Consider the following 19183-nt stretch of genomic DNA (forward strand, 5'->3'; position numbering starts at 1 on the left):
GTGGCGGGTGGCAAACAATGTTTTTGTAACCGCGTTGTGCGCGCGTCATAATATTATTATATATAGCGAAATATTATATATGTGTTCGCTTATCTAGTAGAATAACCGAGCCGCCGGTGCTATAGAAGTATATTATATATACGTAGGTACACGCGTATATATAGGAGTGGCGAACCGAGAGAGAGAAATTATTACGGTTATAATATATTATATTGGTAGGTAGGCAGGTATACTGCGCTCGCGGTAACGCCCGCCGAGGTATACATTATAATATATGTGTGTGTGTGTCAGGATTGATGGGCACTACTATAGCGACGTCGTTATATATGTATAATACTATAATATATATTATATAATATAATATAATATAAACTATATCGCTGTTATCATAACCACACCGCCGCCGAGGGTCGTCGTATACAACAAATGGATCGTCGGTGGTTGCACGGCATGGGCGCGTGTCCACATGTAATATTATATCACATAATATACCTGTGTGTGTGTGTGTGTGTGTGTAATGTATATATTATTATATTGGTCGCGGATCGCTATCTGAAGTCGCGCGAGCGAACTATAGCGATATCGTATTATTATGATATTATACTATTGTACTACCTATATACATATAGCTCCCTGCACTGTCGTCACGTCGTGTAAAAACTAGCGGTAAATAGAAGTATGGAACCCGTGTATTATATGGGTACAGGCGTACAGCTATATTCTACGCAGATTGGGCGTGTTTCCGCGATCGTTTTCTGTGAACGGCTTAATGTATGTGGACGAAAAGTATATAATATATAGAACAAACGGCTGCCGAACTTTAGCTGCTAAACCACCTATATATTATAGAAAGGCACGACAAAAGACGGCGTTTAATTTTCGATCGCGCAAAATCCGTAAAAACTGTTAAGACTTTATTCGTATCCGAATATGTGCATAATAATATCATGTAGGTAATATAATCGTGGCTACTCGTCAATCGAATCATACACAGGGGCGATCCTAGAATTTATTTTTAGGGGGGTTTGGGGTGAATATTGCCGACTTTCAAGAATAAATCTGCTGACTGTACCTATACTTAATGTTATAATAATTACATTTTCTGAAGTAATAATTATTATTAGGGATCAAATAGTTATTAAATTGCGTATTTTTTTTCTATTTATTCATTTTAATGCTGGCCTAAAAACAAATTTGATTCATATTCTACTAGCTGAATCAAAAAATACTATTTTTATTTATCATATTTTAGGGTTTTTATTTTAAATACATATAATGATATTTTAAGAACATAAATGCTGATTACTTTCTTAATAAGTGTACAGCAAATTTATGAATATGGTTAAAATAGGTTATGTTAGAAACCTAGGTTACTAACCTAAGCTATAACAACATACATTTTTAATTAATAAGATTAGGTAAGGTTAGTAACTAGGCAACTAACCTAACTTAACCTAACTCCTAAATTTGACTTTATTATATATCAAAATACTCTATCTAAATATTCTGCTTTCAAAGATGAAATTAAAACTGAATGTTGTAAAATTGTAATTTAAAATAAGATGGGTATGTAAAAAAGCTAAACATTTTATACATTTTTAACTATAAAATAATAATTATATTTAAAATTTGATAAATTTGATAAATTTTTTCAAAATTCGAACTTTAAATGCTTATAAAAAAAATTGTGCCTATGTCATTAGGTCTTACAAAGTTACGAAATAACACACATTTCATTGATATAGGTATATTACAGTGATTAATACAACTTGTGTAATTAAGTAAATCGTATACTTCACACTTCACAGTTCCAGACTCGTGCAATAAGCGTCGCGCTCAACTGTTCAAGTTCATTATGTGTGTGTGTAATATCGAGGGGATGCTCGGTTTATGTGTGGAAAATATACCGAGAGGAAAATTACAAGATAATATTATAATCTAATCGAATATAATTATACGTGTCGCCTCCGTCTTTATTATTATTTACACACGACCCCTTCGTGCGTATTGTATACGGTGCGAACACCCGATCATATTCGTCAAGGCCCGTAAAACAAAAATCTCCGAAAGCAAATATAAGCATTTATATTATATTTGTATAACATATATATATTATTAATTATCATCAACTATACAGGGCTACTTCGTAACACATATATATATATATTTATTTTTGTATATAAATCTCAAACCTAATATAATATAATAATAGTGACTGTGGCTAAAGTATATTATATAGAGTTGTACTATATATAATTATTATAGTCGTACCACGCGCCCGCGGAGTAAAAACGTATATAACGGCGGGCGCGCGATTAACGACGCTCCAGTGAGCCATACGTAGTGACTCCAGAGGCCCATGCGGTTCTCGATTGGTTGAACACAATGCGATTAATCGGATTTTACAAATACATATATAATAATATTATTTCGTTAATGTTCATGCGATTCGCGGTGCGCGTCGTCGAAAAGCAGCGCGTGCTGTGCAGTCGTGGTCGTCGAAACAATAACGGTTGACGGCGGCGACAAGAGGTCTTTTATAATACAATAAAATATACATTTTATTATTATTATTACTTTTATGTATATTATTGTATGCGAACATTGGTAGGTACATGTAATATAGGAAAGAAATCGCCCTCAAACACGCGCCTTGCTACTATTTAGTATTTACGCGTCCTTAAGTAATCAATCGATTATAATGTATTATGTATAATGTGTATACAATACACATACTATTATATTATATAGTGTTTATTTTAGGTAGGTATACCTATATATATCGCGGTGCGGTACAGGAACAATCGACATTTGCAAGTAACGCGTACCTTTTTGTGAAATTGAGTTTCCTGCATGCAAGAGCTGCGGTGCACAGTGGACACAAAAAAACTTTTAGTAAACCGCACGATAATGATATAATAAATTATACGATACCATACGAGTTGCCATCATTAGCTAATATAGGTTTTATAGAGTGCCTATATTATACTGCACAGATCGCTAGAGTTGTATTCGTCGTCCGTGTATGCATCGCATAAAAGTGCATCTATTATTCTATATAATTTAATATGCGTGATTTGGAACAAGAGTGCGGCACGAAAAATTATAATATTTGATGTCGAACCACGCACGCTCCGAATCGTCTGATACGTATATATATATATATATATATTATTGCTGTAATGCTGTGTGTACATAATATCATCACGAGTGCGCCGTCGCCTCAGCAGCCGGGGCGGAGACAAGGGACGATGAGACGGTCGTGTAGGCGCAATTTAAATTGTTTTCCGGGAAAGCCGCGAGGCAACGCGCGGCTTTTGATAATTTTTAATCGGATTAAAGCACAGGGTCTTTCTTTCTCTCTCACTCTGTCTCTCTGGTATTACAAAAGCATGTCACAAACAGGAATATCCCGTTAAATAACTGCAACAACGTTACCCTTTTCGGCGCCCGAGGCCAGCAAACCGTAAAAGATTTCCCGCGCAAAACGGTCGCCGCCGCTGTCGCACGCGAGCACGCTTTCTCTACTCTCTCTCTCTCGCTCTCTTTTTCCCTCTCTCTCTCACTCAAAGTCAGCAAAAATAAACGAGACGTAATTATTTTTAAACGAATTGTCAAATTCAGAAAGTTACGTTTTATATACACTTTGTTTTTTCGCGATTTTTTTTTTTTTTTTAGGGGGGGCACGTCGACCATTGTGTTTGGTCGTTTGTTCGGTTTTAAACATTTTCCGCCATCGCACCGCTGCATATTATAACTAATACGAGTGTACTGCGGTGAACACGCTTAATATAGTAGGTATATATAATGTTTAATACCATACCTACCCTATACCGATATGTATATATACACGCACATGTATTACATTGTATACTTCACGGTATTAATTTACGGATGGCTTACGTGAACTTTTCGCTGAAATAAACGGTCATTATAGTCATAATACAATATAGATTCCTAGGTATATACACGTGTACGGTGTACCTATATTATTTTAACGTGATTAATCAGCTATACTACTGCAGCGTCATGGCATCACTTAAATTACTTATACACTGCAGTATATAGGTACCTAGTAAGTATATGTATACCGAATATTGAATAGGTTACAATGTTAGAAGTAGGTTTATGAATATGAGTAATATGACATTGCAAAAAGCGCACATATAGTATACGAACACATTCGTTATACTATATAAGGTTTCATTGATATAGGTTGGACTTTTGAAAAATAAATGACCATCAAGTTATAAATAGTATGGACAATGGACATGTTAATAATAATTAATATAATAATATAGGAACTTTATTCTACTAAAGAAGAAATGCTTATGATCGTAACTCGTTCTCGTATTACATTATCATTATAAAAGATATTTTATAGGTAGGTACACCAATAATTATAATTTATATTATTGGCAGTTTATATATTAATAATTTCTATGTCATTTATGATTAAATTTTTAATATTTAAATAGTAATATTGTAATCGAATAATAATCGGATACCAGATTACCACAATAAATGTATTTTACCTTAATAACCTAAGAAATATTTTTAAATACGTAGGACTTGTAGGTATACTTCAAATATATATGGTAAAATATATATATATATATATATATATATATATATATAATATACTAGCTGAACCCGTGCACTTCGTTGCCCATTAAGTGTACTAACTATATGTGACTCAAACTTTGTTCAATTCGTTATTTAATATTCGGTGTATGGTTTCAAAATTAATCTTAACTTTTCCGTTGCCCGGAATAAAAATTCTGATTCGCAGCAGTACATTATCAGGTAAGCAATCTACCTGCGGTAGATCGCGGACCCCGTGCTGTATGTACGTTAGTGTATGATTTAACTCTAAAGTATCAAATTTATATCAAGTTTGTCGTATTCTACCTATGGTGGATTGATATAATCAATTAATACAAAATCCTAACCTATTACCTAACCTAACCGTACTAAAATCAGATGAATAAACGCAAACGCATACAAAAAAATTCATTCAAATAGGTCTAACCATTTAGGAGGAGTTCAGTCACAACACACGTACAGTAGAATTATTGCGTTTGGCAACACATTCTGCGATTCATTTTTATATTATATAATGAAATCAACAAATATGCCCGATTAACCAATAGCAATCAATATAATATAATGCACTGTTGCGCCACTGTTGTATTTTTGACATACAGATTTGAGATTACCTACATTTCCGGTGGATTTTCATAAATTTTATTTCGTAAAAACCTTCTCCTGGCAATTACGAACATCTTAAAAAAAATTTGAGCCAAATCGGACTAGCCGTTCTCAATTGATGAATAGTTATACATTTTGTCTCCAAAAAATGTGATTTTCTATATGCATAATACATAAATAAATAAATAATAAATAAATTAATAATTTATAATGTATAGTTGTACAAATCTAACACATGTTTTTTTTTATCAATAATTACGTAATTTTTTTAAATTTAAAATTTATCTTCCTAGCATACAGTTACAGCTTATGACGTGCATGCACCAAATTTATGTATTTTCTGTTTAGATTATTTAAATTACATTTGATCATATAGTTTTGTTGCAGACAAACAATGTATCAAAAAGATAAAAATAACAATAGTGAATAAAAATATATTTTTGAAAAAACTTAAATTCTTGAATATTTCTGTAGGTATGTGGATCAATGGATGTCTGAAGAAAATTGGAACAAAACAGGTAAACACCGTGAAAAATGTCCTATATATGTATGTATATAGTGTGTATAGTGTCATGTTTTCTCACGCGAGATGAACATACATAATGTACAAGGTGATTATGTAAATTTACTTCCGAGGATGTCGGTAGCGAGGTTTATCGAAGCCGACAAATGCTACTAAGTCATAAGCATAACTTGCATTGCACTATTGCAGAGTTTACTGTTTCCGTATTTCTATCGCGTGCATCTCGTTTTATGTGACCTATGATTCATTTGCTTATACTTTTGTTGCATGCATAGGTCTAATGCCTATATCTATAGGTACCCACTACTGCTAGTAAAACTTAATCATTATTATTTGTCAATCACATATTTTGTTTATGTAATTTATTTACCATACATCAGTAAACATGAATTAAAAATTGCTACTTGTTATATTATCCTAACTAAGGCGATACAGGTTTTATACACGATACCAATAAATATTAGATTCAAAATTAAGTACCTATAAACTAAAGGTATAGGCAGGTAATACATTCAATTTAGATTGGCATAATATAGGTACACCTATGCATATTATAATTTATAATTAATCGTTAAAAGTGGGGAACGAAATACTGCTTTGATGTAGAATAGAGTTATGTTAGTCGGTTAATATTTTTTTATGAATAGAAAAGTCTAATCAACTTAAATCGTCACTAAAAATTGTTGACTACCAAAGTTTCCGTTATTAAAAGCATGAGCTGTTGTTGATATTATTAAAGTTTGCGTATAAACACGTCAGAACACAATTATCTCTTCAGCTATAAAATCTCAAGTAAATGCTAAGAACAGTAATTCCTTGGTTCATAAACACGCTTTATAAACTTTAACAGACTACTGATTTGTTGAAGTAACAAACCCTTTTTAATATATCACGTTATATGAAGGATTTGAAATGTTGAATTTTAGTATTATAGGTAGTATTATATGCCTACATGTTTATAAAATTAATATTTTATAATAATTTACTTTAATCAGTGAATTTCCGTGTTGTATTTTTTTGTACTTTAGGTAAATATCATATAATATACTGTGTAAACCATAGAAACTAATGTTAAACTCGATTACGACTATTTACATTATTATATTACAGATTTCAACATATCCATTTTTTGTTTTGTATATTTGAGGTTTTGAATATATCAAGTGCATTTAGTAATGGTATATTCTTAAAATATTATTATTTAATCGAAATTGACTTGTTTCTATAGTTTATTTATGGATTTTCTTAGGTAATTAGTAATTAGCTAGCGGGTTTCGTTATTATTATTGGCGTTGAATTCAATAATAATTTACATTTCATTTTTTATTGTAGTTGTTAATAGCACTTAAATATGAATACAAATTTCAATAAAAAATATTGCGTAATGATTTTTATTGTTATATTTCAACACAAAACAATCATTTAAATAAAATGTATTACCTACGTTTTATTTTAAATATTATTTTTATTTGTATATATTACGTACATCATAATTTAAAATTAAAAATATATATATATATTTTATTAAAATATTAAGAATTGTAAAATATTTTTTTTTTTGCAAATATTGAAATTATTAGAACATAATTTCGTTATAACTATGAATGAACAAATGTATATGTATTTAACAGTTTTTTAGTGTATACAAATATATAATTCACAACCATGTACCTACAAGTGTTTAATCTTTAATGTATATTTACTATTTAGTATAATATAATTCTACGTCCGTAACCCAAGTTTGGAATACCGAATAGTAAAATCTTGCGAGAATAATATAATTTAAAAATATTTTAATAAATGTCTATACCCATTCCATAAAAGTTTAGGATAATATCAATGCGTATGAGTATGAAAGATTTTACGGAGAAGCACTAAAAGCTATTATATACTAAATTCCGAACCAAACACAAAAAATTACGAGTGATAACGGTTCAATGCGTTAAGCTTGATCGCATTTTCAAACTTTGCAGTAGTAATCCCCGTGCAGGATTTAATTAAATACCACAATTACTAAATACCGGTATTAGTGTATCTCATAACACGTTTACACGTGTATTTATATACCTTTTGAAATACAAACCATATCGAAATCCTATAGCGTGGCACGGATCCCCTTTATAATATTAATTCAATATGATTTTTGGGTAAAACGAAGATTGAAATATTACGCAGGTTACATACACCATAACGTCCTGCAGCAGCGTTATAGCTCACGTGCGTTTTTACATTCGCGTATTTTAAGGTTTTAAATTTTTTTTTATCAAGTATATAATGCCTAATAATACAAATGACATTCGTTACGTTTTTTTTTTTTTTTTTTATAATATAGTAAGTACATATAAGAAAGGAGGTGCGTAAAACCGACGAAGGACCGCGATGATAACACGTCATTCGTTCAGCTGCGCGCGGCACACGCACGTCATGCGAAGGGCTCAAAGCAAATTATTTACGGCTAAATGGACGTCGGTGGGTTTTTGAAAATACATAAGTGCATATGCCAGAGTGAGAGTGTCGGAGGTATATGGAGGGAGAGAAGGATAGACCGCGTCGTCAATTCAATACCGCGTGCGGGGTCCGCATATTAATATAATATAACACGGTGGCTATATTATGTACATAATATACGTTATATTCATAATATATTATTCAATATAATGTATATGTGCACGGACGTGAGCACCCGGTCTTTATATGCATCCGCGTGTTATTTACCGCCACGAACAACGAGAAAAATAAGATACATCACGCGCAATCAAAATGGCCTGTGCCGCAGAGCACCTTAGTGTAGTTACCTACACAGTATAAAATATAATATATACATATATTATGCCACAACATACCTTATATACCTATACATGATATATGCCCATTCGTGGCTATACAATAACCAGTATAGGTATATTCTGTTATGTGTAGGTAGTATAGGTACCCACCTTGCACCTACATACTGGTATATACCTATATATGTATAAGACGTATATAAATATATAGGTATAGTAATAGGATTCTTTCAGCTTCCGACCGGCCTATAGTTGATACAACAACTTTTCAAACATTTTTTTTTCTTTTTAAAATATTACCTACCTATAGTGGCTACTACTATTGCGCTTCGCTAGTTTTGAAGTATTTATATTTGTATTTTGTATACCTAGCAATATGTTTATCGCATATATGTATAATATTGTATGGTTTAACAAGAGGTGTATGCCTCAGTAACTTGACGTAGTTAAGGATGCTTTACACGCCCTAAGCCTTATGACTCCACCTAATATTTTTCCTACGCGATAGTAGCAGTCACGTTATCAATTAATTTAATAAAATAATTTAAACTTAAATATATCACTATTTTTGAGTTTAGAGGGAGCTAATCAAAATTACATGTCAATAATATGTATGTACCTACATAATACCAATAATAATTAATAACAGTATAATATTCTAGATTGATTTATTTTTTGTCTGGCTATGTGGAAGTATAAAGTACGATTGCAACTTACAAGGGCTTTCATAATTGTAATCGTTTCTAAAATTGTGGTATATTATAGTGTGTATGTTTCAATTGAAATAAACTATACCTATAAACCATAAAGTTTTATTTACGAATACATGTGTTTATATACATAATAATATACTATGTTAACATATATATATTACACGCAACAAAGTTACGGAAAAGTCTTAAATGTTTAGTATAATAATTTGTAATGTTTGCAAGCATTTTTCAAAACGTTTCCTGCAGAAAAAATGTAGCGTAGTAATAACACGGTATTAAATATATTAATATATAATATGCACATTGCACATACTATAATAAAATAATATAATATTGTGTATCTCGTACACGTGGCAAGATATTATTTCGAGCTTGTAATATTATCTCTCTTATATTATGTATATATATACGCGTAAAATTTCGGGGCGCCACCGCTGCCGTGGTGAGCAATGGCCGCCCGGCTGCTGGCATTCCGCCGTTTATTTGCAGCGTATATATATGTACGCATATTGTTTCGACGCTGAAACCGGAATTCCGCGCTATAGCAAAATTTAATATGGTTACCGTTTGGAGGAGCCCGAAAACCCTTTTTGCGGTAATACTGCCGCACACCCGTCCGCCGGCGATCCCTTTATCTAAATATAATAACCCCTCTGCCTGCAGTCCACAGTTCTGTTTTCGCTTTGATACAATATTTTCTTGTTTCATCGTGGAGCCGGTATAGGTTTTTTATTTATTTATTTTTTTTTTTAATATATCCAAACCAACCGCGTCCGCGTGCGCATATACCATGTAAGCGCGCGCGAGTTGAGTAGAATAAAAATAAAAAAATAAATAAATACCGACTGGGGAATTTTACGTACATAGAAAGGCACGGCGGCGTCAGTAGCCCCCTTGTATAACCCCAATATTATCATCGCGGTGACCCCGCCCACAGGATATGGTGAAATGAAGATTCTTGTTTACTATATATAATACCGCGTATTAGCCATAGGCACGTATAATATTTAGGTACCTATTTAGGCCTGTTCTATACCAAAAATTATTTAAGATCATTTTATCAATATGTACATAGCATATGGTGTTGTAATATTATAGGATCTCGTGGACTGGTCGTTGTGGTTTAATTAACAGACGTTGCGATTGTAAGCACATAGTATATAATATTATATGTATAGGTAGGTACTATGGATCATGTACGTAATATACGTCTATAATTGCCGTATAGGTGGAATAAATTAACGTTTATTGGATTGTTTTTATAGGATTTTTTTCGAAATGTCGTATAATTATTTAGTTTTTTGCAGTCAATTACTTTTATTACATCATTATTTGAAAACTGAGTCTTGAATCTTGAATACAATTTCAGACAAAGATATAAATCACAAGTGGTTTGTTTAATTTAGAAAGTAAATGACAAAATATAATATCTGCTTTTTGAAATACGTCTGTTTAATAAGTTATATTTAAAATAAAGGGATACGCGCAATTATATTTCAAATAATGGAATAATAAAATTTCTATAGCCTACTACGGTAATACTTTTCTTTAACTTCAAATGATGGATGAAAAATTGCAGTTTAAAGTGAATTAATATATTCGATAATTAAGGAAAAATAAATGTAAAGAAGTACTTTTAATGTTTCAACAGTACTTATACATTATAAATATTATTGTCCTATTGATAAAAGACAATTTAGGTGTAATATAGTTATTATACTTATAGGTATAGTTATATAAATCATAATGTTATGTTACGCAAAATATAATCATTATTTTATTTGAGTAATATGTCATTATTATATTTATTAGTATTAAGTAAAATAGTGACAGTATTATATTATATCTTGCAGATGCAGCATCTGTATGTATATGTTAAAACGATAGTGTTGTAATCTCAGACTGCACTAAATAACCATTATAAATATATTATTATATGCAATGCTATATTATAATATATTACTATACATTTATAAATATAATAATATTTTTATGAAAATCCTATTGTCGGCTTGTCTAGACGCGTAAAAACTTTATTTAAGTAAAAGCACTCATGAAAGAAAACTAATTAAAGCACAACAGCTTAATGCTACTATAATATGATGTATGCATCATATAAATATCGTTGACGTCTTACCTTTTTTGTCGAGTATGTCGGGCAAGACGGTACAATTGGCGGCGTTCGGACTCAGCCGGCCGGTCGGTTGTAGCGGACCGAACGGGTTATCGCCAGATGCTGGTGGGTACCTATATATATTATAATAAAAGACAAAACAAATAATGACAGTGCGCGTCAGTATAAGGTACATTATTATTATTATTGATGACGCGTATACGCGAGTGCGGTCATCTGCGCCATCATCTATACATATATAGTCGTATATATATAATTTAATATTATACACACATTATTATTATTATTATTATAATACTCACCAAGGATTGGGTCTGGGCCATGTGCCGGCCGCCGCCGCCTGACCGTTCAACAGTCTCAGCTTGTCGTACACGGCGTCCGTACTGCTGCAAGTCGGCGACACGGACGCCGGTGCTTGCTGGTCCTTTTGCGCCGCCAAATTGCGTAACACGCGGTTGATCGAAGACACCTGTGCACAGATTAATAAATATCGTGATAATTATTTATAATGTTTTTATATCACTGTCATATATATTGATAATGACATAATGTGCTGTGTAGGCGTAACCTGCAAATTGTCCGTTACGAAATAAGCGGGGGATCACAATATATTAGGTATAAATTAATTTATTTTTCTCTTGCGAAATATCCTTTAAATCTGTAACTGCAAACCTTAAACCTACAGAATTATTTCTTTGTAACGCTCACCACGCACGAATCTACACTGTTGATTTTTTGACGTCGAAACGCTTATAATATATTTCAAGTAATATTAGTAAACCTACAATTTAGTTACACGAATGCCATATAGACATAAAGTAATATCATAATATGTGTAGCTATAATAAGAAGGAAGATTAATATTCGATAATATTTTCAATACGTTCAATAATATACACATTTTCGTTTATCAATTAAGCTGTTAATTCATATTCGCGGCGTTCATATATGACGAGTATTACCTATATATAAGAACACTAAAATCGAATTTATTCTTAACCAATAATGTAGCGCAAAGTTTAAATTACTATGTGCGATAGCCAGTTTTATTAGTATATATATATATATACGCTCTCGTGTATATAATATTATTTCGTGTATATACGAGGGATGTGAATGGTGAATTATTGATATTTTTTTTCTGGCAATTCAGCGCGACACGCGCGACATACACGTCAAATACTCTGTAAAGTGTGTGACATTCAAACAGCGGCGTGTCTGTAGTGTGGCTATCTATAGCTGCTACAGATGAGTGGGCGAACGATAATGATTTCGAAAATTGTCAAAAAATAATTTCCAATCAATTTAATGCGCTCAGACTGGCGTCGCCATTGTCTTGCGCGCGCGCGCGCTCCCGAGACCCGGAGACAGACCTCCGTCGTCATTTCGTGTACATATATATATATATATATATAATATAATATATTAATATATAAAAAATATACTACATTCAGCCATAAATCCAATTTTTTATTCCTCTGTATCTATATATAGTATGCTCGGTTTTTTTCTCCGCGTGGCGGCGGCGGCGGAGGCCCTTTGTGCCGGTCGTGGCGAAGTATATAACCACGAATTTCCGACCGGAATACATTTCCGCAGCCGTCGATTGTATTGTCGTCGCGGTTATATTTTTTCTTCATTTCTACCCAGACGATTTATACGGCGCAGGGTCCGTACAAAAGTGGCAGGGCTAGTACACTCACCCACACACACGCATATATATATTATAAATCGGTAGCACCGAGCCGCGTCGTTATATATATATATATATATGTACATATATCGACACGATACATACAACTTGCGTGTGTGTGTTTGTGTGTGTGTGTGCGTGTGGGAGAAATGCTCGCGTATCACGGTGGTGGATTCGAGTCGAAGGGTTTTGCGCGAGTCTTGATGTGTCGCGCGGCCGAGGAATCCATAATGCATGAGTTTTGTTTGTCGGCTTTCTCTCTCTCTTTCTCTCCGACTTGCACGTACAACACACCCGTATATATATATATATACAAGCTGTCCCGAAGGGTGTCGCCTAATGTCGCCGTTGACGCCGGAAAAACTTTGGGGTTTTTCACACTTTGATTACGCATTCCCTCTCGTTTTTATATCTGCACAAGCACACATATATATACAATATACATACTATATATATATATACACACACCGTACACGGCGTGCTACCGTGAGTTTCTGATTTTCTCTCTCTGTTCCGTCTCTCTCTCTCTCTCTCTCTCTCTCTCTCTCTCTTTCTCCATATTATATAAAATAGATTTTTCTTTTTCCGAGTCTGGTATTGTTTGTATTATACTAAAGCACTCATACGCTGTACCACTCGTACCACGCGCTTGTGAATGCAGCCATAGTAATAGGTACATATAAAATAGATAAGTAGGTACCTATTAAAACAATCACGTGGATTTTTTTTAAAACATATAAATAATAATAAACATATACAACCCCCATACGTCCCTCGCCCTGAAATTGTATATAAAATATTTTAATACATCCGCCACGTAAACTTTGAAACACATATCCACTGTTATACATCAGAACACGTTATTTTAAATATTATACTATATAAAAGAATGATTTGTTTTTGAAATAACTTATAAAATGATGTGAAACACACTCGTATATAAGTTATCAATTATAAATTATAATAATTGATTTTTGTTTGAGTTTATCAGATTTATGGATAGAGTCCACGCAGAAGTAAGCCTACTTATATTATATATTTCCCTTTATAAATTTATAGGTACCTACGACCAGATTGGAAATGCACATTTCTGCCAGTTTCTGTTTATTTCAAAATTAGGTAACTAACTAATTATGTGTCCCTTATTTAATGTAAATTTATAAAAACGATCGATTGCCATTAGTCTCTACAGTCTATATTCGACATAGAGCTATGGGTAAATAAATATTTTTATACTTGAAGAATTCGTGTTATATTAGTATTAGTATCGAATTTTGTAATAAACCAACTTCAGATACAATAAGGGGTAATATGAAAATATATATTAAAACCTAAAACGTAAGAAAATCTACAAAGCAATAATACATAAATAATTATAATAGTATGAAATAAAAATAAAATAATGCAAATATATGTTACAAATGTGTAACGACTATTATGTATTCGCTGCAACGTATACCTGTTTAAGTTTTTTTGATAAACAAAATATAATAAATTAATAAATCACAAACTAGATTGGAATTAAATGTCGATATGTTATTTTCGTTATTTTAAAAGATTTTAATCAATACATAATATGTTTAATGTTTTACCAACAGAAATTAGTGAGAACAATAATTATTAGTGAACATTAATTTCAGTTTCAGGGTTAACACTTTAGTGTAGGTACATTTCAAATATCTAGATTCTAGACGGTGTGTGGTTGTATGCAGGTGTATATAGTTAGTAGACCACGTAACCTTTTACATTAATCGTGCCGATATCTTTACAATGCTGCTAAACATTTTTACTTACACATATAAAATAAAAATAATATTTACTCTATGAAAGGTTGTGTTATTAATAATGGTAAGTTGATTTGTCGGCATATGATGAAAACTTTCATTGGAAAAACACACAACCCTATTGAGTCACCGTTGATTGTTTTACTCATTTAAAAATATATACGTCGATTCGGCGGGGATAATCTTTGGCATTTGAATCATTGAAGAAGTGACTCGAAGGGACGTAACAGTAGGAATGTCTTCGTCATCGTCACCATATATATAGGCTGCAGGGATTGTTATATATCTGATTGGATTTGAATTCACGGTACGGGAAAAATGTACGCAGCATAATACTTTCTCAGTAGGAAATTAAAACACTGAAACGACTACAAAAAATAAAAAAAAACGGGAAAAAGAAAAGAGAATTTTTTCCTATTTTTATTTTTGTACAGGAGTAAAAAAAAAAAAACAATAGTCCCGCTATTGAAAAAGGGACATTATCTCTCTCCATCATCAGCGACATAACAGTCGAACAATGGACACGCCGTGGAACAAATGACTCCCGGAGTTCACCGGCATAAAAGACATTTGTAATTGCTCTCTGCAGCACGCATCTATACATATATACGTATTTATACATTATTTTGAAACGGGGATAATATTTATTATTATTATTATTTTTTTTTTTTGTTCCTTTACACATTATATTATTATATATTTATTATTATGTTCGCGTTTGGTGGACCGATCGTAGACGTGTGTGTGTGTTTGTGTACACTGCTACTGCAGCAGTATGTACACACGCGTGTGAGAATTCGGACGCAGTGCAACAGCGCTTCCAGGAAGTAGAAATGTCAAAATATTTTCGAATTCCCACAAATCGGGGGAAACGGACAATTAAAATCGCTTTACATCACAATAATATACGTGTAATGGGGGGTGAACGGCCGTTTATGAAACGGATTTGCCGACACCGTTTCGTTTATGTGGCGCGCGATTGACGGTTCGTTGACGAGCGGAGATTTGTATGAAGTGCACCGCGGCGAATACGTTATGTGCGAAACCGGACGATAATTTCTTTGATCTGTTGCGGTTTTTGGCGTACGATATTGTATTATGTGTGCGTGCAGCTATGTGAAAATATAATATTATTGTTTTCGGTCGATTTCCGCTGCGAACACTGTCGTAATAATATATGTTCGTAAAGCTGACGAATTCAATACAATATAATATGCCTTTACCTTATTATACATCCCCGTATAATATTATAATATATTATTGAGAAACGGTCGGTGCGTACTACAGCTACGTATATTATCGTGTAATGCAGGAACGATGATTGCCATCACTCGACGATGGATAACATACGCTATTATATTATTTTAAAAATACAAAAATAATGATTATTATATTATAAGTCTCGAAAAACCGTTTTTTTCGCTCATGCACAATAATAATATTATAGTGTTATAATATACATATTATTATTGTCTTATAGCGTATACACTGCGTCGTCGGTGCTTATTAAACGTGCCCCGGGGACGTGCGACGAGGTGCTGCGTGCGGTGTACGCGGACGGCGGCGACCGTGACGTTAAGGCGGGCTGACTGTTTGTTCGGGGAGCTGCCGAGGCGTGGAAAATATGCGTTCCCGCCCGTCCTGCGTGCCGCGGTCTACACAGTATACACTTATCCTCTCGTCGACGGGAAAGCGGTGTCGGTGGCGGTGTTTTGCCTGCCGCTGTCCTCGTCTCTCGCCGTGTGTTATAATATTATTATTTTATTATATTCTCGTTGCACGCCTGACGGTCGGTTTTTGTAAGCCTAAATATTATATTATTATACATATACCATATACCATATACACATTATACGCGGTCGTTTGTAGTTTTTGGGTCCAAGAAATTAGTAATTTAGTATTTTTTTTTATTTTTTTTTCGAGAAAAATATAGGTAGGTACTACATTATACGTGAATAATAAATATTATACCTACTACAGTCTACAGACCGAAAGTTTTGATTTATAGAGAGCCGACTGTATACCTGCCTGTATATAATAATAGTGTTCGTGTGATGTATATATGATGCAAAATATTTGATTTAGGCTCTTACACGAGAGTGAAGAAAAACAGTTCATATGATGGAATTCCGGAAGTCGATTTACTTAATTATATTATATTAAATTAAGATGAGGCATCATCCGCTGTTTAGGCTGCGTGTGGATTACCACGAAAGTGATTATAGAGGTTAAGTTTGTAATCAGAGGATTTGGCTAGTTCTGAAATCTGGATACGGTTTTAAATATTTTATGTTATATATTTTTATGATATTTTACACTATATATACAGTAGGTATAACCATACTCCACTTACGGTAGACATATATACACCTATGTATTAACTAAGATCAATGGGCATGGTCACAATAACTATATATATATATTTTATGAGTTAATACATATTATGAAGAATTATATGCAATCACATCGGTGAAAATTTACCACACATAATATCTCAAAAAACATTTATCCCATGTAATATATTAAATATAATATACATATATTATATACCTATGTATATAAATTTATTGTATACAGTTTATGTATAATACTGAAGGCACCTACTACCTACGCAACTTTTATATCGTGACGGTTATTTTTTTTAATTCCTCAAATCCCATGGTGTGTATAAATGTATAATCTAATATTATAATAATATATATTGTATAATAACTGAAATTGTTTTCCAAGCATGATTAAATGATTTTGACGAGATGATAATACATATTAATATAATAATATATTACATTTTTATTCTCTTATTTACAGACGAGGAGACGATTGTATTTTAATATGTCACACTATAATAAATAAATGAATAAACGCAAATGTTTAATAATTTTATCGACGAAAATGCCTTTTTTTTTAATCTCATTTTAACTCTTTAGTCCGTAATAATAAATAATTTTATAATTTAATTATGGAGACGGTAGTTTCTAAATTTCACATGAAAAAACACCAAAACATACCGTAAATTTAATTCAGTATAGGTGTCTACTGAAAAATATGGGAAAATGTTTTACACTGAAAGGACTTGGAATGTGTTTTTTTTTATTCAAAATTAAAAAGTATCCATGATGCGTGGATAAAAGACAAATTTTTGAGTACCTATTGTTTTTACCTATTGTTTGATTTAGTTGAAAATTTTTCAACTTTTATGATACATATTATACGATATAAGTACCTATTTTATTTAAATTATTCAATTTACTTATGGATAAAACTTTAATTGGCTATATAGAATGTATAAGGTACTAAAGTATAAGGTACTAAAGTATAAGGTACTAATAATAAATTATCTAAAACTCTCAAGATAATAATTCCTATCTCAGAAACTTGACAGAATGTAAATTTCACTTGATTCTTATCGATTTCTATATGAGATTAATTGGCGTTCAGTGTATTTCCACTATTCCATATTAATGGTCAGAAGGACCTTCAGCTTCAGATTTGTTATAGTGCACAGATGCACAACTATGGGGTAATCTATATATAACGTACGAAACTCATTATTTAAGAAAACACTAATGTTTTTAAAACTATTTATTTTTTTTTAAATTTTAGGTGGTTACTAAAAACAATTTTTGGAAAAAAATGATGGTTTTACTATTTTTTATCGTTATAATTTTTCAAGTTATTACTCTTTTGAATGACAACATACATTTTAATTTCATATTCTGAAGTAGAATGGTATTCGGAGTATTTCGATCTATGTGAATATCAAATTTCGGACAAGTAGTTTATTAGTTATAACTTATAAGTATTTAAAGTTTGACGAGCAGAGTAGTGGACAAACATTTTGCGGAATATCTCTGTAGACTGTATATAACCACTCCACTTCGCTAATCAAAACTTTAGATATTTATAACTCATAAATTATTCGTACAAAATTAAATTTTTATACATTGAAGTATTCCAAAAAAATATTTTCATTAATAAAAGTTTAAAAAGTTTAAAAAAAAATGGTAAAAATATATATTTTAAAAAACCTTAATAATTATGATGAGTGTTTTAAGTTAAATGGATTACCCGGTATATGGTATATACATAGGTACTACGAATTTTATTTTATACTACTTATAATTTAGCAGTTAATATCGAGTTATTACTACCTACAAAAAACATATATTATTACAGTAATAACTTATAAGCAATGAAATCGTATTATTAGTATCTAAGAGTCTGCGACCAACCTATTTGGTAAATAATAGTAATAATAATAATACTATATAATTGTAATTCGTGCTGAAGTATTACAGTAGAAAAAAACAAGCTCTTTTTTACGAAACGAGTGTATACAATT

The 19183-nt window shown here is 32.0% G+C and overlaps 1 protein-coding gene across 2 annotated transcripts in view; it reads right to left on the bottom strand.

Moving 5' to 3' along the window:
* Window positions 1-19183, bottom strand: part of LOC100160750 (paired box protein Pax-6) — a 61133-nt gene that overhangs the window by 20985 nt on the left and 20965 nt on the right. For both annotated transcript variants that reach the window (XM_003246812.4, XM_003246811.4), the window contains 2 exons: window positions 11667-11833; window positions 11368-11477 (listed from right to left, as the gene is read on the bottom strand). In XM_003246812.4, coding sequence (XP_003246860.1) covers window positions 11368-11477; window positions 11667-11833 — 277 coding nt within the window. The remainder of the gene's footprint in view (window positions 1-11367; window positions 11478-11666; window positions 11834-19183) is intronic.

Source organism: Acyrthosiphon pisum, chromosome A1 (genome assembly GCF_005508785.2).
Source record: "Acyrthosiphon pisum isolate AL4f chromosome A1, pea_aphid_22Mar2018_4r6ur, whole genome shotgun sequence".
Lineage (NCBI taxonomy): Eukaryota > Metazoa > Arthropoda > Insecta > Hemiptera > Aphididae > Acyrthosiphon > Acyrthosiphon pisum.